General features: G+C 66.1%; 1 protein-coding gene across 1 annotated transcript; it reads right to left on the bottom strand.

Moving 5' to 3' along the window:
• Window positions 1-48: 48 nt before the first annotated feature.
• CTDSP1 (CTD small phosphatase 1) lies at window positions 49-19,688 on the bottom strand. The gene is made up of 7 exons (XM_050917135.1): window positions 19,353-19,688; window positions 8,297-8,445; window positions 6,113-6,214; window positions 4,576-4,632; window positions 3,751-3,843; window positions 2,250-2,435; window positions 49-1,087 (listed from the first exon to the last, which is right to left on the bottom strand). The coding sequence occupies exons 1-7, from the start codon at window positions 19,675-19,677 to the stop codon at window positions 959-961; spliced, it is 1,041 nt and encodes a 346-aa protein (XP_050773092.1). The 5' UTR covers window positions 19,678-19,688; the 3' UTR covers window positions 49-958.
• Window positions 19,689-21,117: the final 1,429 nt, after the last annotated feature.

Genomic DNA, 21,117 nt, shown 5'->3' with positions numbered 1-21,117 from the left:
CAGGCAACCAACACCCCTGCAGGCCCCAGCGCTTGGCACTGACCCTCCTGCCCCCCCGGAACAGGGCCGCACCCCACCAGTGGGTAACAGGAGCCCAGGGCCCTCTGGAGGGGGAAGGATCTGGGACCCAGCTCTCGTATGGGTCACAGGCCCTGCAAATTCCCTTCGCCCACAGCCGGGGGAGTTGTTCCCATCCAGGCAAAGCAGGTGAATGTGCCCCCACCCACCTCCTGGGGGCACTTTGCACCCTGCACCGGGGAGTGACAGTGTCTCTGCCCCCCCCGGCTAAGCACCTCTGGATCCGGTTCCTGGAACCAACCCCAACTGCCTCTCCCACCTCCATGGCAAGCGCGATGGGGCTGGGGCGCAGTTCTGTGAACCCCCTGGCCCAGCTAAGGGCACCAGGCTGCGGTCCTGAGCCCCCCAGCCCAATCAGAGGGGACCGGGCCGTGGTTCTGGACCCCACAGCCCAATCAGAGGGGACCGGGCTGTGGCTCTGTTGCCCCCCAGCCCAATCAGACGGGACTGGGCCGTGGTGCTGGACCCCCCAACCCAACCAGAGGGGACCGGGCTGTGGTTCTGTTGCCTCCCAGCCCAATCAGAGGGGACCGGGCTGTGGTTCTGTTGCCCCCCAGCCCAATCAGAGGGGACCGGGCTGTGGTTCTGTTGCCCTCCGGCCCTCCCCAGTTTACAGGAGAAGAACCGTTACGTGACGACAAAAGTCCAGGTTTGTGGCTGGTTTCCAGTGATGCAGCCGGGCGTCTCCCCCATGCCTGGCGGGTGTGAGCCCCACACTGGGCTCCCCGCCCAGCCCCTCTGCCGCCTGCCACAGCCTCCGCTCTGCGCCCTGGAGAAGCTGCAGGCTGACGCTGGGGCTTGTGGGTAGATCAGTGGGGCGGCCGGCAGGGGGAGGGCTGGGGAATCCTGCCAGGCTGGCATCTCGCCCGGCCCCGGGTCACTAGCTGCTAGTCCGGTGCTGCTTTAGCACTGTATAAACGTCGTCCACTTTGCTGAGTCCCTCAAAGAAAGGCAGCAGGTCCAGGAGCTCCGTGTCGGCCATGTTATCAAACCACGACGCCACTGGCACCTGCGGAGAGACCCCCGGGAGGTTAGCCGGCGCGGTGCCTACGCAGCACGGGGCAGAGCCTGCCCTCGCAGGGTCCCCAGGCAAACCCGCTGGAGCCTCAGCGAGGGGCTCCTGCCTCACGCAGCCATGAGAGCAGCCGGCCCCAGAGCATGGGGGGAGACAGGCGCCTCCAGCGCTGCAAATCCCCATCCCCGGGCCCTTTCTGCGCCTGGCGGGGGGCATCCCGGCGAGCTGTGCTGGCCAGCCAGGCCATGGGGGGGGGGGTTAACCTGGCATCCCGGCCAATCGGATCCTGGGCTGCCACCCAAAATCTGCCCTGCTGCGTCCATTGGAGACAGGAGTCGCCTTCACTTCCTGTCCTAAACGGCCGCACGATGCCTGCCAGCCCCACCCCAGAGGCAGCTGCAGCTCAGCCCAGGGGAGGGATCCCTCGACACAGTGTGCAGAGCCTGGATTCGCCAGGACATTGGGCCAGCCCCAAGGGAGCCGCCCCCGAGCGAGTGCCCCCCGACTCAGCAGCTCTAAGGGGAAAGGAAAGGCCCGGTGGGACGGTGCCAGTACCCCAGGACACACGGCAGCGTGCTGGGAGCAAGCCAGCCACCAGCTCTGAGAAAGCAGCATCTGCCAGGACCTCCCTGTGAGGGGGAGGAGAGGGGGTCAGGGAGGCAGCCTGGAGACTCTCTGAGCCTTCAAGAGCTATCCAGTCAACCTGCCCTTCCCCATCTGGGATCACCAAGGTGCAGCCTGATTCTCTCCACTGCTCACTGGGGCCACCTGGCATTTCATGTCAGCAACCGGACTTGAACGCTGCTCTGAAAGCCCAGGTCCCTGCACCAAGGGAGACTCCCCACTTGCTGCAAGCAGTACAGGACATATGACACACAGCTGAACAGAGCCGGTTTAATTCAGTAGGGGGCTGCTGTTCCCCCGCAGACACACAGCTCAGCCAGTGCCCCTCTCTCCCGATCCCCAGCCTGGGACAGCGTGAACTGAGTTACCTCAATAACCCGTCCTTCTGGTGAGTATGAATCGGTCGTGTCACCGGGCTGAGACACCCCCTGAACTCCTCGTGTCTGACCCAGGCCCCCGGACGTGAAAGTACTGAACCCGCTGAGCCACTACAGCTGCCCCTCACCCGCCGCCGCCCCCTGCCCCTACCTACCGCGTTGTCGGGGTGGAAGATGTAGGAGGCTGGGGAGTTGTCCACGATGATGATGCGGCTCAGATCCCGGCCCAGGCGGCTCAGGTCCTTCACGTAGTTGCCGCGGTGGAAGACGCAGGACTCGCGGAAGAGACGGGCGCGGAAAGCTCCCCATTTGTCCAGCAGGTCGGCCACAGGATCCGCGTACTGGGGGCCAGGGGACACGGTCAGGCTCAGCCAAAGGGGAGCGGGGAGGGGCCGAGCCCCGGGCCCTTTGGCTGCTGGCCGAGGGCACTCAGGGGTCCCCCTCCTCGGGGGACACATCTCAGCACATGACAGCATGGGGTGGCCTCAGGCAGCAGCCACCCACCCCAAAGCCACTGCACAGGCTCCTAGGCCCCCCTCATCCCCGAAGCATCGTGGGGACACCACGGAGGAGGGGGAGCAATGAATGGCTGAACTGGAGGGACAGCTTGGTCTAGTGATCGGGGCCAGGACTCCTGGGTCCTATCCTGGCTCTGGGAGGGGAGTGGGGGCTGGTGGGTTAGAGCAGGGGGGGTTGGGAGCCAGGACTCCTAGGTCCTATCCTGGCTCTGGGAGGGGCGTGAGGGCTAGTGGTTGGCGTAGGGCGTGCTGGAGACCAGGACTCCTGGGTCCTATCCTGGCTCTGGGAGGGGAGTGAGGACTAGTGGTTGGAGCAGGGCAGGCTGGAGACCAGGACTCCTGGGTCCTATCCTGGCTCTGGGAGGGGCGTGAGGGCTAGTGGTTGGCGTAGGGCGTGCTGGAGACCAGGACTCCTGGGTCCTATCCTGGCTCTGGGAGGGGAGTGAGGACTAGTGGTTGGAGCAGGGCAGGCTGGAGACCAGGACTCCTGGGTCCTATCCTGGCTCTGGAAGGGGCGTGAGGGCTAGTGGTTGGAGTAGGGCGGGCCGGAGGCCAGGACTCCTGGGTCCTATCCTGGCTCTGGGAGGGGAGTGAGAGCTAGTGGTTAGAGCAGGGGGGCTGGAGGCCAGGACTCCTGAGTCCTATCCTGGCTCTGGGAGGGGAGTGAGAGCTAGTGGTTAGAGCAGGGGGGCTGGAGGCCAGGACTCCTGAGTCCTATCCTGGCTCTGGGAGGGGAGTGAGGGCTAGTGGCTGGAGTAGGGCGGGCCGGAGGCCAGGACTCCTGGGTCCTATCCTGGCTCTGGGAGGGGAGTGAGGGCTAGTGGTTGGAGTAGGGCAGGCCGGAGGCCAGGACTCCTGGGTCCTATCCTGGCTCTGGGAGGGGAGTGAGGGCTAGTGGTTGGAGTAGGGCGGGCCGGAGGCCAGGACTCCTGGGTCCTATCCTGGCTCTGGGAGGGGAGTGAGGGCTAGTGGTTGGAGCAGGGGGGCTGGAGGCCAGGACTCCCGGGTCCTATCTTGGCTCGGGAAGTCCCGTCTGTGGTGCAGAAGCTGGGGGGAGGGCGCGATGCTGAGTGCGTGGAGCAGGCCGGTGCCCGCAGGCTGCCCGGTGCCCGCAGGCTGCCTGGCGTCAGGCGCTCACCTTGGCCAGGCTGGCGGTGAAGAGCACACACTCGAAGAGCTCACCCATGCGCCGCAGGAACTCGTCCACATACGGGCGCTTCAGCACGTACACCTGGGGGAGGGGCAGCGTGAGCCGGCGGCCGCGGGGCTGGGGACGGGCAGCGCCCAGCGAGATGGGGCCCCTGGGACTGAGCCCCCGCAGAGCCACCCACTGACCCAGGGGAAACCCAGCACCCCCCCAGCCCTGCTGTGCCTGAGCTGGGGGAGAACCCGGGGCAGGCCTGGGGGGCGGAGAGGAAGGTGCCAGGCCTGCCGTGCCCTGAGCCCCTTTCCAGCTGCGGGCACCCCGCGGCTCCCCGGGCGGCGTCTCTCCAGCGTCTCCACCCGAAGCTGCCGGCCGGCTCCGGCGCCAAGTAATCGAGAACAGGCCGACTGCACAGACTACAGCCTATCCTGGATTACTTGAACCCGGCACTGGCCTCCGTGCGGGGCAGGGACCTGCCTGCTGAACAGCGCCCGACGGTGGGAAAGTCAGCCCAGGGCTCCCCTCGCAGGAAGCCTTTGGCTGCCAGCCCCCCACCCTCCCCAGGAAAGGGGGAAGGTGGAGTGAGTGGGGGGAAACTGCTGCCCCAAAGAGCCAGGCAGCACCACGGTCTCAGTCCCCAGGACGCTGCCCCCCCCAGGCTCTTGGAACCAGCAGGGCTCCCTGGTGCCTGCCCAGGGGCCTGACGTCCCCTCTCCTCGTCTAGGCACCTCCAGGGTTGGGGGAGGGGGAGGGTGCTGGCTCCGATGCCAAGGGGCCCAGCAGCCAGGCCTCTCCAGCAGGGGCTGAGCCCCCCCTCACCTGGTGCATGATGCCGTCAATCTCGACAGGAATGATGAAGTCGGCGTTGTTCACGGGCTGCGGAGGGCACAGGAGTCAGTGTGGGAGAGGTGGGAGGCACCCCCCCTCCTCTACCCCATGGATCTCCTGACCCCTTCCCATCACCTGGGGATTCCCCCACCCACGCCCTCATCCCCCACGCCTGTGGTCACACCCTCCCCTTCCCCCTGGGATTCCCCTGGCCCCACCCTCCCCCTCCCCCTGGGATTCCCCTGGCCACGCCCTTCCCTGGTTCCCAAGGCAATGCCCACCCCTTCCCCCTGGGATTCCCCTGGCCACACCCTCCTCTGGGATTCCCCTGGCCACACCCTCCCCCTCCCTCTGGGATTCCCCTGGCCACACCCTCCCCTTCTCCCTGGGATTCCCCTGGCCACGCCCTCCCCCTCCCCCTGGGATTTCTCTGGCCATGCCTTCCCCTGGGATTCCCCTGGCCATACCCTTCCCCTCCCCCTGGGATTCCCCTGGCCACGCCCTCCCCTGGGATTCCCCTGGTCACACTCTCCCCTTCCCCCTGGGATTCCTCTGGCCACGCCCTCCCCTGGTTCCCATGGCAATGCCCGCCCCTTCCCCCTAGGATTACCCTGGCTACACCCTCCCCTGGGATTCCCCTGGCCACACCCTTGCCCTCCCCCTGGGATTCCCCTGGCTATGCCCTCCCCTTCCCCCTGGGATTCTCCTGGCCATGCCCTCCCCTGGTTCCCTGGCAATACCCTCCCAGCCATGCCAGGCAGATGCCCCAGCCCCTTTGGAGGATCAAGGTTGGGTGAATGCAAAGCTCGCTCCCCAGCCTCAGAAGGGTGGAGCTTGGCCTGGGACGCTCCTCTCCTTCCCACGGGGGCACCTCCAAGACACGGAGCCAGGCTCGGGGCAGATGGGGCAGGGCAGCCCTGCACTGGAGCACTGCATGCTGGGACATGGTGCTGCCCTGCCCCCACACTGGGCACTACCGCGCCCAACTCAGGACCTGGGGCAGGACTTTGGGGGCACCGGGGCAAAGCGAGTGAATTTGCAGGGGAGAGACAGACACCGGAAAGGAGAAGGGGGATGGGGCGGGGTAGTGGAGGTGAACAGTAGGGGGTGGAGCAGAGGGGACAGGATAGGCGAGGGAGAGAGGACTAGGGGGGCACAGAGGAAGGCCGGGCAGGGGAGAGAGGACGAGGGGGGCACAGGGGCAAGCCGGAGGTGGCAGGGAGGACGGGTGGGGGAGGGAGGATGGGGGGCACAGGGGCAGGGGAGGCAGGAGGCACAGGGGCAGGTCAGGCAGGGAGAGAGGACTAGGGGGGCACAGGGGCAGGCCGGGGGGTCAGGGAGGAGGGGCGGCACAGGGACAGGCCAGGCAGGGAGAGAGGACTAGGGAGGCACAGGGGCAGGCCGGGGAGGGGGCAGGGAGGCGGGGGGGGGGCCACAGGGGCAGGCCAGGCAGGGAGAGAGGACTGGGGGGGCACAGGGGCAGGCTGGGGGGGAGGAAGGCCGGGGCACCCCCAGGACACGGACTCACCTTGAAGGAGCTGTGCACCAGCGTCTCGTCCAGGTCGATGACCACGCACAGCTTGCTGGCGTCCTGGGGTTTGATCTCGGGCAGGAGGTACTTGACAGCGGCCTGGGGGAGGGTGACGGCGGGGGGGGGCGTTGGAGTATCCAGCTGGCAGTGTGCACCGCGGGCCAGGAGGCGAGTGAGCCCGGGGCCCCACACCACATCCTGGCCCAAGGAGCAGGCCTGCCCAGCCCAGCTCCGCTCAGCCCATCCCCCAATCCCTCACTTCCTATCCTAAACTTCCCAGCAGCAGGAACCCGTCAGGTGGGGGAACGGGTGGGGGAAGCCCCTTTGCTTGGGGCAGTTAAACATGGGCCCGGGCACACGCCGTAGGGAACCTGCTGCCTCAGCCCCGCTGCCCTCAGCCCTTTCTGAGTGGCAGGCTGGCGTTGCTGTGTGCTGCTCCCCAGCTGCAGCGCTGCTCCCCAGAGGTGGCTGCATTGGGGGCTCATCAGCAATGCCAATCATTGCCTGCTGCCTAGTGTGACTGGCCCACCAGGCGCACACCAGCCCTGGGTCCCAGGGGTGGCCCCGTGCAGCCCCCTCGCAGCCCCCTGAGCCGCCCTGGGCTGGGAAGAACTGGCTCAGCTTGGGGCCGCGCCGGCGCTGCCGGGAACCAGAGGGCACCGGCTGCCCCGGGCACAGGAGCCGATAATCCACTCAAACCTGCCCGGGGAGCAGGGAAAGGCGGCAGCCGCGGTCAGGGCTGATCAGCCTAGAGCAAAGCCGGGGATTACGCGGGCCACATGGGGGGGCCACCTGTCCTGCCTGGCTCGGCATCGCGGGCCGGCCCAGCGCGCCCTGGGGACGAGGAGAACGGCCCTCGGGACTGCGGGGGGCGCTAGGGCTGCCAGGAAATCCTGGCTCTGTCTGTCCGGCCCCAGAGGGTTTCGCACAGCGCCTGCCCATGACCGAGTGACTGCTCCCCCAGCCAGGGGCGCTCTCCCCTCCTCGGGGCACTAGGGGGCGTGTGCTGCAGGGAGCAGGGTGGGGTCAGCAGGGGGCGCTCTCCCCTCCCAGTCAGTGCTGGCCCCAGCGTGGCACCAGGGGGCGTGTGCTGCAGGGTGGGGTCAGTAGGGGGCGCTCTCCCCTGGCAGGCAGTGCTGGTCCCAGCATGGCACTAGGGGGCGTGTGCTGCAGGGGTGGGGTGGGTCAGTAGGGGGGCTCTCCTCTGGCAGGCAGTGCTGGTCCCACCCTGGCACTAGGGGGCGTGTGCTGCAGGGGTGGGGTGGGTCAGTTGGGGGCGCTCTCCTCTGGCCGGGACCAGGCTGTGGATTGACCATTGTCCAGCCGAGGTGTCAGACTCCCGTCCCGTGGCCGTTAAAACCCCCTGGCACTTTGCCAGCCTCGGGGCACCAACCCCAGGGCCAAGCCTCAGTTTTCCCCCGGATGACTTGATTCTGTCCCCCTCGTTTCGCCGGGATACAGGGTCACTGCTCACTCCCTGCTCTGGCCCGGCCCAGCACGGCTGGGGGCCCCAGGGGGAGAACAGCCTGTGACCTACGGGGGGCGGGGAGGAAACCGCAATAACCCGACTGCCTGGGTCCCACTCGGCGGTGACTCCCACGGTCCCAGCACTGGCTTCTGCCTCTGCCATGCACTGTGCCAGCATCGGGACTTGCCTCTGCCCCAGCTGGTGGAGGGCAGGACCCCAGCCCCCTCCCAAAGCTTCGCCTGGGCACGTACTATCCATGGGAAGGGGGGACAGGTAGGAGAGAAACTGCCCCAAAGCAGATTCCAGAGCCCTTGGGGGTCCCTGTTTTTGCTGGGGGAGGGAGGGGAGCGATGGCCCCACAGGCTGGGAGGGGAGGGGGGCGCTGCCAGAGGGAACAGCTCCAACCAAGGAGATGCTTGCGGGAGCCTGGCGCCCCCCCAGCCCCAATCATCCTGGGCCAAAGCGCTGCTGGGTCAGCGGGCAGGCCTGGCACAGGGTCCTGGAGAGGCCGGGATGAGGAGGGAGAGGATACAGGGGGGTCACGTGTGCCCATCTGGGCAACCTCCAGCGCTGGGGCTGCTGGGGTCCCTGGCGGCGGGCAGAGGGGCGGGCGCGGAGCCAGGCCGGCCTGCGGGGCTCATCCCAGGGAAGCAGGATTCTCGTGCGCTGGGGCCGGGCGGGCGAGGGGGTTGCCCAGGGAGGTGCCCCCGCACCTTGGGCACGACGCCGTTCTCCTCCACCAGCAGCGGCGCGTTGTTGTTGACCGGGACGGGGTCCGAGGCGTCATGGCAGAGGCAGCAGAAGAGGGAATGGAAGATGCTGCGGTTCCGGGGCTTCTTGGACGGCGATGGGCTGTGAGCACCTGCGGGGCACAGGCAGGGAAGGGGTTAATCCACACGGCGTCCCCCCCGGACTCCCCTTCCCTCCCCGGGCGCCCCACCTGCAGCCCGTTCCCATGGACACGGGCACCCCCTACCCCCCGAGGGTGCTGGGCCAGGGGTCTGCATGGGGGCAGCTAAGGGCTCCCCCTGCCTGCTGGCCTGAGCATGGTCTTGGGGGGCATCCTGGGGGATGGGAAGTGCCGCGGGGCGTGTGCCAGGTGGGTGCCGTGGCTGAGGAGTGGGGGGTGCGCCTAGGTGACCAGGTGTACTGGGGCTGGCACCTGGGACCAGCAGCAGGGAGGGGCCGGGGAGGCTGCAGCCCAGCCACATGGCAGGAAGCCAAGGGCTGCTGCCCCCGGGGATCCCCTTTTGGGGGGAGCAGCCCCTCCCCCCTCCCCAGCCCAAGGGCTCAGGTTCCACCACCCAGCAGGTCCCTACCGCCCCGCGGTCGCCCAGCCAGCCAGGACAAGTCACCTCACAGAACTGCCAGCACGGCCAGAGCACGGGCCTGGGGGCCAGGACTCCTGGGAGAGGCCATGGCACCGGGCTGGGATCCTGCGGGCAGCTGCACCAGCCCCTTCCCCTGGCAGAGCGAGGCCAATGCAAGGTGCCCCCACTGCTATCATAGAAGGGTCAATATTGGGGGGGGGGGGCTTTGCTGAGGCGGGGACTGAGCCAGGGGCTCAGCAAGGTTCTCCCATAGGGAACCTCATCTCTGCACTGCTGCCCCCCGGCCTGGGCTCCCCCAACTCTGCCGGTGCCCCTCACTCCTGACCCGCAGCCCCAGGTTATCCCAGCCCTGCTCTCTGCAGCTCTGCCGGTGCCCCTCACTCCCGACCCGCAGCCCCTGCTAGCCCAGCCCTGCTCCCTGCAGCTCTGCCGGTGCCCCTGACTCCTGACCCGCAGCCCCTGCTAGCCCAGCCCTGGGCTCACTCCAGCTCTGCCAGGGCCCTTCACTCCCGACCCACAGCCCCTGCTAGCCCAGCCCTGGGCCCCTCCACTGCTCTGCCGGTGCCCCTCACTCCCGACCCGCAGCCCCTGCTAGCCCAGCCCTGGGCTCACTCCAGCTCTGCCAGTGCCCCTCACTCCTGACCCACAGCCCCTGCTAGCCCAGCCCTGGGCTCCCCCCACAGCTCTGCCGGTGCCCCTCACTCCCAACCTGCAGCCCCTGGTTATCCCAGCCCTGCCTGTCCAGCTCTGCCGGTGCCCCTCACTCCCGACCCGCAGCCCCTGCTAGCCCAGCCCTGGGCTCCCCCCACAGCTCTGCTGGTACCCCTCACTCCCGACCCACAGCTCCCCTATTGCTAATATCAACTTCAACTCCTCCAGTGTCCCCTTCACTCCCCCCCACATCACACATGCAGTTCGCTCCTCAGGCCTCAGACCCCTGTGTGGCGCCCGGCACCATGTCTCTTTCCCCAGGTCTGGATTAACCTGCTCTCCTGCATAATCCACTTGAGGCCACCACTCCACAGGCTTAATCCGGCCCCAGATAACGAGATTCCTCCTGCTCCCTCTGCCGGGCTCCGGTCGCCCCAGCCAGCCCAGCAGGGGAGAACGCCAGGCCCCAGCCCCTTGGCACAGGCTCCTCCGAGCCCCACAGCTGCCTGACTTGATACGATAGCGGTGCCTGGGGCCCAGGGTGAGGGAGGGGGTAAAGGTCCATGGGGGCGGGAGCGGCGAGCTCTTTCTCCTCTTGATCTTCACACTCGGGGAGAAATCCAGGGCCTAAACCAGGCAACTAGAGAGAGCCAGAGACTGCCCAATTCTGCCGGTGCCCCTCACTCCCGACCCGCAGCCCCCTGCTAGTCCAGCCCTGGGCTCCCCAGCTCTGCCGGTGCCCCTCACTCCCAACCCGCAGCCCCCTGCTAGCCCAGCCCTGGGCTCCCCAGTTCTGCCGGTGCCCCTCACTCCCGACCCGTAGCCCCCTGCTAGCCCAGCCATGGGCTCCCCAGCTCTGCCGGTGCCCCTCACTCCCGACCCGCAGCCCCCTGCTAGCCCAGCCCTGGGCTCCCCAGTTCTGCCAGTGCCCCTCACTCCCGACCCGCAGCCCCCTGCGGAGCTGTGGGCTGGCATGTGCCCCTGTCCACGATTCACCCAGCGTCCAATTTCTCGCTCTGCCCGGGCGTTGGCATGAGGGCCTGGCCGGGTGTGACAAGGGCCAGCCAGGGATCCAACCCAGCCTCCCACCCCCTCCGGAGATGTCAGCCATCTCTGGGGGGTGGGGTCGTTGCACAGGGGAAATGGGGACAGGATGTCAGTGGGTGACACCCCCACAGTCCCGGCCTCCCCAGCTTGCTGCCTCTGCCCCCCTTGGGTCCAAGATCAGCTCCTGGCACCCGCCCAGCCCCCGTTTCCTGCCAGCGGGTGGCAGGGGCCATGCATGGGACGGGATGGGGGGCAGGCCTGGTGCAGGAACCGCCCCGGGCGAGCGCTGACGCAGGCTGGCGGGATTGTGTGTCCGAATGCACAAATATTTAGAGAGAGGCCGGCAGGAATGCAGCTGCCGCGGGGCCAGAGCTGCTGGCCACCCACAAACTCAGCCCTGGAGCGCGCGCGCGCTCGGAGACTGGGTGTATACACGGCACAGCCCCCTGCAGGGGCAGGTTTATGCACAGACACACGTGCACCCACACACAACACACACACGCCCAGGTGGACATGTACACACAGATTGGGAGCCTTCCAGACTAGGATTTGCTGGTAGCGTTTCCCCGTCAAACCAGTCCAGGCTGCCCTGGGATCTGTGACGACGCCTCACGGCGGGCACCATCCGGGCTCCAACCCGGGACGCGCCAGCCTCTGCCGGCCTCACCACTGGGGGGGGCCGCTGAGCTGCCCCGGGCCAGGCCAGGCGACATCAGCTCAGCCAACCCCCCCCCCCCCGCCCATCCCTGCAAAATGTCGAAATACAGAAAACTGCAAAATTAACGATCCCCCCAGCCAGTGTGCCCAGCCCACAGGAGACCCTATAATAACAAACCAGACCAAGCTGCATAGCCCTCCCCAGCCCCCCACCCCCCAACATAGCAGGGCTGGCGAGCGACCAGACCCATGGGCTGGCACCTCCTGTCCGTCACCCACCGCCAGGGGCACCTCCCCCCCCGCCCCTGCACTGCGGGACCCTGCGCTGGCCTCACCCCTCACCAGAGACGCTGACTCTGGGACAGATGGGGGGGCTGGTTAGCGCTGGCTGCCCTCAGGGGCGAGCACGTTCGTGGGGTATTGAGCAACCCCCCTGGAGCCAGAGCATGGCAAGTCGAGAGGGGGGACCTCCTGGCAAGGAGCCAGGCCTTACAGCGTGGGCAGCGGGGGGTAGGGGGTACAGCTGTGCCCTGGGGCAGCCCCTCGTCTCCCTCGGGGGGTGGATGGGAACAAAGACCATTTCGTCCATGGGCTTGGCTGGCACTGGCCAGGGACCAGACTTCACGAGCGGGGGAGGGGAGGGGGTTGGCAGGAAACGCTGCCCAGGAGCCTGTGATTGTCCAGGAACCACGGGCACTGCCCGGGGACAGCACGTCTGCCAGGGGCAGGGCAGGCTGGAGTCCTGGCTGGAACGGGGAAGTGGCAAATTATTAACCAGCAGCCGGATCCACCAGCCCCGGCCCGGTCCCTTCGCCTCCAGCAGGGCCGCCGGGCGCTGTCTGGACAATGGCTGACAGGGATGCCCGTCGCCTGACCCACAAATGCAGCCACCTCTGGGGAGGGACATGATGGCCGCTTAACAGCCGTGCGGCACAGGAAACCAAGGAGAGGATCCAGCAGCGGGGACGGGAGTGGGGGTGCAGAACGGGGCCAGACCCACAGATCTCAGTGGCAAGGCAGCATCTGCCAGAGCATAACCCGCCCTCCTGCCACCCTGCCTAGTAGGGGAGAGCTCCCCCCGCCAACCCAGAGAGGAGAGTGCCCCATTCCCTGCAGCACAGCACCCCCTAGCGCTGCACTGGGGCCGGCCCAGCCCCCGAGGGGACAGTGCCCCACATGGAGCCCCCCCGCTCCCTGTGCACAGCCCCCTAGGGCCCCACATGGAGCCCCCCACGCTCCCTGTGCACAGCCCCCCAGGGCACTCCATGGAGCCCCCCCCGCTCCCTGTGCACAGCCCCCTAGGGCCCCACATGGAGCCCCCCACGCTCCCTGTGCACAGCCCCCCAGGGCACTCCATGGAGCCCCCCCCCGCTCCCTGTACACAGCCCCCCAGGGCACTCCATGGAGCCCCCCCCCCCCGCTCCCTGTGCACAGCCCCCTAGGGCCCCCATGGAGCCCCCCCGCTCCCTGTACACAGCCCCCCAGGGCACTCCATGGAGTCCCCCCCTGCTCCCTGTACACAGCCCCCCAGGGTACTCCATGGAGCCCCCCCCCGCTCCCTGTGCATAGCCCCCTAGGGTTCCCAAGGAGCCCCCTGCCCTGTGCACAGTGCCCCCTAGGGCCCCCATGCAGCCCCCCCGCTCCCTGTACACAGCCCCCCAGGGCACTCCATGGAGCCCCCCCCGCTCCCTGTACACAGCCCCCCAGGGCACTCCATGGAGCCCCCCCCCGCTCCCTGTGCACAGCCCCCTAGGGCCCCCCAAGACACAGCCAGGGATCGAGCTGCAGGCTACCAGTGTGAGTAGCCGAGTCCGGGTTCCCCTCGGGGTTGTGTGCGTGTGCCCCTGAGTGTGCCCCCCCCGGCTGTTACTGCCCACATGCCCCCCGCTGCTAACGGGCACAAGCGGCTTCGCCCTGACACGGCACCCACGTGCCCCCCCGGCTGGGCTCCACGGGCCATGGGAACCGGCCACTCCAAAGGGGCTGCTCTAACCCCCCCAATTGAACCCCAGGGCAGAGAGAGCCCGGACCCCCCCCCCCGCCACACCACCTCCCTCGCAGTTGCCATGACAACAGCTTTGTTTTGGTTTTCTGCTGCTTTCGACCTTTGATCCCAACGACGAGAGCCCCCCCCCCCACCCCGCAGCAGGGCCAGGAACCCTGCGAGTCAGGAGTGAGGGGCCCCAGCAGAGCTGTTACCCCAGCCCCTCACTCTCCCCCTCCCCCACTGCTCTGCCGGTGCCCCTCACTCCTGACCCGCAGCCCCTGTTAGCCCAGCCCTGGGCCCCCCCACTGCTCTGCCGGTGCCCCTCACTCCCGACCCGCAGCCCCTGCTAGCCCAGCCCTGGGCTTCCCCAGCTATGCCAGTGCCCCTCACTCCTGACCCACAGCCCCTGCTAGCCCAGCCCCTTCGGTCGTGCCCGGCTCAGGGGAGGCCGAGCCCCTGGTTTTGCCATCAAACTGCTGCTGCCCAATGGGGGGCTGGGGTGGGTCTCTGCTTGCTTTACCCTGCGGGGAGCTGGGCCCAGCTGACAGGTCTGGGCTAAGGTGCACTCAACCAAGGACACTGGGGAGAACCATGGTCAGGACATCAGGTTCTCTGTACCCCCCAGCAACCACCAAGGCAGGAAGCCCAGTTCAGCATCTCCCTCCAAGGACCGGCCCCTGCCATGCACCCTGCCCCGGCCCTGTCCTGCCCCAGGGCTCTGCCCCATCCCCATTCGCTCCGCAGTCTGAGCTCTTGTGCGGCCTCGCTCGGGGGTTGTGAAGCAGCTGCCGCATCCCCCCTTCCCCAGAGGTGGCTGCATTTCTAGGGCAGGCGGCGCTGCTCTTGTGCCTCAGGCCCGGAGCCAGTCACATGCCAGTGGGTGCGGGGCGAGGGCAGAGCACCGCAGTTACACGGGAGGTTAGGGAGAGGCCAGGGCAGGAGGGGGAAGGAAGGGACAGGCCAGCAGGCTGGTTGCACAGGCCCCTTTCTGACCTTCGGGCCTGGCTCAGCTCCAGCTCCCATCAGAAGTGGACCCGCCAGGGCACAGATCACTCGGCCTTGGCAGGCGGTACAGGCTGGTGCCAGCTCTGTGCCCAGCCTAGTGACAATGGCTTCTGCCCTCCCCCCGATCTCCAGCCTCTCCTCTGCGCTCGCCCTCCTCCGGCTTCCACGCCTTCCACTGTCCCGTTTGCAGTGGGTTCACCCTTCTTCTGCCCAAAGACCCATCCCAGCCTATGCCCGCCCTGAGCCCAGGCTCCGGGGCCTCTGCTGCTGAGCCAAAAGCTGAAGCGTAACCCCCCCCACCCGCTGCCTCCTGCCCAGTCAGACCCCACAAGCGCCAGTGACGCCCCCCTCTGCTCGGCTTCCCCGGGGGGCAGCTGCTGCCAAAGGTGTGTCCCTGACCCCTTCCCCCGGGCGAGCAGATAACACGGCAGAACTGCTTTAGGGTTCCCTGCGGCGAGTCTGGGGAGCAGGGACCAGCTCCGTCAGCTGCCACCTCTGTCCTGGCAGAAACTGCGAGCGCCTTAGAAGTTCGATACAAGTTTCTCCTGTTCTTGAGCTGCAGCGTGTGCCTGAGGCTGCAGACAGATGGTGGCCCGGAGAGGAGCGTGAACGCTCCCGTTCATCCCACAGTGTTCATGACTCTGAACCCTACTGATGACAAAGGTCAGCTTAGCCTCTGATGGGTTGAAGCAGAAAGTCCAGCCAATTGGGCATTGTGGGCGAAGCCCCCAAAACGCCTCCCCCCAGTTTGTTAGTTAATTCATTGCGGACAGCCACCCACAGCCAGTGATGTGGCAGGAACGCTGATGGGCAGGAAACTGACCAATCAGAATGAGCGCTGAGTGTTTCCAGGATATTCATTGGCCGGAAAGTTACAGGCCCCCCCCCCCGTGAAGCAGCATGATCTGGCATGGGCGGAGCCCAAGGAAGGGGCCATGGGAAAGGTGCTTGACTTGGTGGGTGGATGGACAGAGGCAGGAACATTCGGGAGGTGCTGGGGGGGCCTGTTCAAGGACAGGGAACAGGAGGGGGATGAAATGGACCGAGGTGAAGAAGGCCCCTGAGAGCGAGATCTTGAGGGTGCGGAGCTCTCCCCCCCTCCCCCCAGGAAAGGGGCAGAAAATCCCCACGGGCAGGCGGGACCCTGACCGACCAACGCCCCAGAACCTGGAGAATCCTGGGGGCAGGGAACGGGCCACTTCCCAGCCCCTCAGGAGAGCCACAGTTGTTCCCCGCTGATCTCAGCACACGGGGCATGTTCAGACTGGGATTTCCTTGCCCAGGGGCCCAGGGCCTGCAGGCTCCCAGACAAACAGCCCAGAACTCTTAGCAGCACCAAAGCTTAACACTGAAGGACAAGGAGGCTGCAGCCAGACAGGTTTGTGCATCCCTGACATGCAGGACTTCACAGCAGAAGCAGGCGCAGACTCAGCCCCCGCCTTGGAAAGCTCAGCTCCCTGCCGCCAGACCTGAAGGAGACTCCCCAGGAGTGCCTAGCAGTATAGGTGTATGACACACAAGTCAACAGCTCTGACTCCAGCCAGCAGGGGACAGCCCTGGCACATACCAAGCTGCATGTTAAGCTAAAACATCGCACAGGTATCTGGATTATCAGCTCTGGGATTTACACCAAGGGGGAGAAGTTTGTCCGCGTTCATTCCCCTTCCCCTCCCTCCGCCACAGCAGAGGCTGCCAGTTGTAGGAGTTTTACCGGCATTTCCCCATTAACAGGCCTGGAAAATGACCCCTCTGTTTGCCCACAGAACAGACCCAGGAGCAGCTAGGCAAGCGTCCCTCTTCCCCACCCCCACACAATGCTTCTCCTCTGCTCTGGGGAGACCCCCCCCACCAGTCTCTATGGTGCATTCAGTCCCTGACCGCTCTGCCATTGTCCTGCTGCTTGTGGTGAGACGACGCCGGCCGGAGGAGCTGAACTGACAGCAACAAACCCAGCACCAAGCATGGTCAGGCACTGGGAGCTCCCGCTCCTTTTGGCTCTGCCGGTGCCCCTCATCCCCAACCCGCAGCCCCCTGTTAGCCCAGCCCTGGGCTCCCCCCACAGCTCTGACGGTGCCCCTCATCCCTGACCCGCAGCCCCTGCTAGCCCAGTCGTGGGCTCCCCCCATCTCTGACAGTGCCCCTCAATCCCGACTCGCAGCCTCCTGCTAGCCCAGTCATGGGCTCCCCCCAGCTCTGCCAGTGCCCCTCAATCCCGACTTGCAGCCTCCTGCTAGCCCAGCCCTGGGCTCCCCCCACAGCTCTGACGGTGCCCCTCGTCCCTGACCCGCAGCCCCTGCTAGCCCAGTCGTGGGCTCCCCCCATCTCTGCCAGTGCCCCTCAATCCCGACTCGCAGCCTCCTGCTAGCCCAGCCCTGGGCTCCCCCCACAGCTCTGACGGTGCCCCTCGTCCCTGACCCGCAGCCCCTGCTAGCCCAGTCGTGGGCTCCCCCCAGCTCTTCCAGTGCCCCTCAATCCCGACTCGCAGCCTCCTGCTAGCCCAGCCCTGGGCTCCCCCCACAGCTCTGCCGGTGCCCCTCGCTCCCGACCCGCAGCCCCTGCCAGCCCTGCCCTGGGCTCTGCCTGTACAGAAACCAGTCAGCAGTGCTGACCCCAGAAGCAGTTGGGCTGTGGACTCACCCTCTACTAAGGATCAGGTGAAGACCCAGCAAATTCATTTCATTTGTTCCTCCGGTAGGATCCGCCCCCTGACCCGCTCCCCAGGGCCAAGCGCTCAGACCTGGAGGTGTCCAGCTCTCCAGCTCTCACTGCGGTTCCTCCAGGTCCCTGTCTCTCTCCTTGCCTCCAGCCTGCCCGCTTCGGCTGTTTGGGCTCCGTCCGTATCGACGCCAGGGGCTGAGACCCCAGCGCAGACCAGGCCTCGGACGCGCAGTCGGGACGGCGTCAGGGCTGCAGGCAGGAGGGATCCGACGCCGGCACTATTACCCTGACCAGGGGGCTACACACAAGTTTTATCCCCAGCAGGGGGTGGGGGGCAATCTCTATCCCCCAGCAGGGGGCGCTGGGGGCACAGTCGCTTTCTTCCCCCCTTGCATCTCAACCATATTTTCATTGGCATCACGGGACATGGGGGCTGGAGGTTACGGGGGGCAGAGGGCTCAGATCGGGCCATGGGGCCGCTGAAAGGAGGAGCAGAAAGCTCCCAACACCCCTAGCTCCCAGTGGGTCAGCGTGATTGACAACTGTCAATCCCCAAGTGAAGGTAGGAGACCCCATCTGACCAACAGCCCCTGCTGCTCCCCGCCCCCAGGCACAGAGGAGCCGTCCGGCAGGACTGTGCATGGCTGAGGGAGGTGGCACGGCCTAGCAGCCCAGGACCCGGCGGGACCCAGATTCAATCCCCGCTCTGCCAGGTGTCTCTCTCCGCTCTGCCTCGATTCCCCCTCCGGGCAGCGGGGGTGAAAACACCCTGTGATGCAACAGCCCCCACCTGCCCCGGGGAGCGCTTCACTGGCGCTGGACAAAACGCCCTATGGCCGGGCCGGGTCGGTTCCGCTTCCCAGACCCCCATCCCGCCTCTGTTCCCTGGGGCAGCAGGATGTGCATTTCCCCTGGGGATGGGGGTCACTGGGTTGGACCCACTCCCCTTAGGATACAGGCAATAAGACACCTCCCACCCCCAGTCCCAACATCCTCCAGTCCAGAGCCCAGCGTCAGAGCGACACCCATTCACCAGGCCCTGCTGGAGACAGATCCTCCAAACCTGAAACTGCCCCAGCAACTCAGGCCCTGTCCTCCCTCACCCAGGGCGAGCCCTTCCCTAAAGAGCTCCCAACCTACAGCGACCTACAGCCCGAGGGGCAGGTTCCAATCTCGGCTCCGCCAGGACGAATCCAGACCAATCCCCCGGTGAACGGTTCCCCCAACGTCCGTCCGGGGCAGTTGTTCCAGATTCACCCCAGCGGAGCCGAGATCCGAACCTGGCCCTTGACCTTTCTCTGCGAGCGTCCCCAGTCGGTGCCCAGCCAATGGTCTGGCCCATTGGGGTGCCAGGCTGGGGAGACGTCGGACGAGCACTTCCGCACTCCCAGCTGGGACCGCGCCAGACTCACTGCCCCTAAGGGGACAGCGCCGACCCCACGGACCAGCCTCTCATGCCCTCCTCACTGCGGCTGGCCGGTGCAGAGACCCCTAGAAGAGCCCAGGCAGCAGCAGAAGGGGGCTCCAGCGTCTCTGGCAGGTTGTACCAATGGCCCCTTCCCTCCGCCCCAACACCAGAGCTGGGATGCCAGGCGGGGGTCAGGTTATTTCCACAGGGCTGCATCAGTCCTTTCAAAAACCCACCTCCCTCACCTGGGCCCTGAGGAGCACCTGCGATCCTCCCCCCAGGGCATCAGCCAGCCCCACCGGGGCCAGAGACCCCCAAGTGTGGGTCGAAGACCTCCAGCAGGCAGGGATCCGTGCCCAGCCCCGTGCAACCCAACAACCCCCAGCCATGCACACCCTTCACCACCACCCCGCCAGGACCTGGCGAGCCCTGCGCAGGCTGGGCAAACACCAGGGCAGAGTCCAGGACGCTGGAGTGGGGCAGGGGCCAAGCCCCTGGCTGCAGCACCGCCCCCGCCCCCATGCCCTGACCCCAGCTGACATGGCCTGAGAAGCCTCCTTGGATCCAAGGGGCAGAAAAGCAACATTTGAAAATAAACCCGGCCGCTTGGGGCGCTTCAAAACCAACCCACCGGGGGAGGGGGGGGCTCTGGGGTAGAAACTCCTGCCCCCCCCCAACCAGCCCTAGGGTTCCAACAGCCCAGCCCTGGCCCCATGCCCCGCAACAGCCGGAGCTTTGGGTTGCCCGCCCCGCCCGGGGCGCGGTGGAGAATATCCGGGGCTAGCCAGGGCAGTGCAGACAGCGCCGAGCGCTGGGAGGGGGGTAACGGGACAAGCCCCCTGGAGCAGGCTCTAGTTTCTGTTTTGTTTTTGGGCCCCCGACCCAGAGGCGATCAGAGGCCGCGGGGGTCGCTCTGCGGACCATGCACAGCCCCCCCCCATTAGTGCTTTGCACCAGGCCATTTATTGTGGGGGGGTTGGAGTTCAATGCACGCGACGCTGCCCCTCCCGCCGGGGTGCAGTTACCTTTCTCCTGCAGAGGGGTGTTCGCCTCTTCCTTGCTAACCTGGGTGATCATGGACTGACTGTCCATTAGCCCAGAAGTGTTGGCCGGGGGGGGTCCCTCCTCCGCTGGCTCCTCCCGCCGCGCTCCGATCCTCCAGGAGTTACTTCGGGGGCGGATCGGGCGGCGGGGAGCGGGGGGAAAATGGCCCCCCCAACAAAAGGAAAAAAGGGGGAAGGGAAATGGGGGGGGAATAAAAACAAAAAAGGGGGAGAGAGAAAGAGGCGCCCGCGGAGGAAACTTTGTTACAACATGGAGTTTCCTCTTCACAATTTCTGCTACAAACATGGAACCCGGACGCGGTTTCAAGGAACCCCTTAAAAGGGCGATGGTACGGGGCGCGCCGGCTGCAAGGTGGGAAGGAAACCCCCCTTCCCCCCCACACTTCCCCGGTGAGTCATTAGGGCACAGTACACTGCGGCCCAGCCACCCGGGTCCCCGAAACGCCCCTGAATCCAGCCTGTGATCAACCCCGCACATATGCGGCAGAATGGAATTGCTTTTGTCCAGCCCCCAAATTCAGCCAACTCTGGGGTGGGGCAGGGTAGCTGTTTAGACAAGGCTTGCTTAGCTGGTGCTGAGATGCAGCCACTTTTGGGGTGGGGCACGAGCACTGTTTGTCCAGAAATCACTTCATGCAGAGGTGCTGCCATTTCTGGGGTGGGACGCAACAGCCACACAGCAGTGTAGGACAGGGAGGGAAGAAGAGCGTGTCCGGACTGTCACTGGAGGGGGATTCCAGCCTGTTCTGTTCAGCAAGGAGTTGGAACATAGCTGGGACAATGGATTTAACATTCCCCCCATACACACACACACTTGCGAACAGCGACAAGGGATTTTCAACAGTTACAAACCATGTGCCTCAGTTTCCCATCCCACCACTTCAGTGCCAAAGCGCCACCGACTGTACAGATCCCACAACACCTGGCTTCCCCAGGCGGCCTCCAATCCATGCACCAGCCAGGCCTGGCTTGGCTTATTGTGGCTGTTATGTTAACTCCGTCTCAATAACTTCCGTGACCCCCACCCTGACCCTCTCACCCCCAGCCTGAGCAGAGGCCCGAGGGTCCCCTTCACACACAGGCACCGGGGGATCCAAGTTCTTGTGTCAGGATGAACACAGCAGGGTGGGGGCAACATGGCCTTTTTCTAGGAACTACCAAGGCCCTGGGGCTCTGAGTGGAGCCAACTGTGGCCAGGCCTGTCCCAGAACCAGCAAGCTTGGTGCGCCCCGGCTGTCCCTACCCACCCAGCCCCTGCTCCAGGACATGCAACTCTGGCCCCTTCTTAAACACCAGGGGAGGGGCAAATGCCTAGCCCTGCCCTGTCCCCTCCTCTCCCCCGCCCGGTCTGGCAGGGGACGGAGAAGAGATTTTTTTAAGAGACCCCCCCACCAATCTGACCACCACCAAGAAAACGGGAGGGAGGGTGGGAGAAAAGTGCTTGGATCCAGCGCTAACAGGCTAGAGCAGTAAAGCACATCCCTTCTCGGGAGAAAAGAGTCCCCAATACCTCGGCTCAGCGAGTGGCTTTCTGCCCCCGGACAATATCTCACCCTCTCATCCTCCCAGCCAGTCCCTAGGGGTATCTGCACCGCAGCATAAGCCAGGCTCTGGGGAGCTCAAGCCTGGTGTTAACAAGCCTGTGCTGGAGCTTCCACACTGCTCAGTGACCCCGGATTTACAGATTCTGCACCTGTGCTCTCACGTCCACACTGCACCACACGGA

The sequence above is a fragment of the Gopherus flavomarginatus genome, chromosome 10 (assembly GCF_025201925.1).
Source record: "Gopherus flavomarginatus isolate rGopFla2 chromosome 10, rGopFla2.mat.asm, whole genome shotgun sequence".
NCBI classification, from domain to species: domain Eukaryota; kingdom Metazoa; phylum Chordata; order Testudines; family Testudinidae; genus Gopherus; species Gopherus flavomarginatus.
This window is presented reverse-complemented; position numbering and strand designations above follow the sequence as displayed.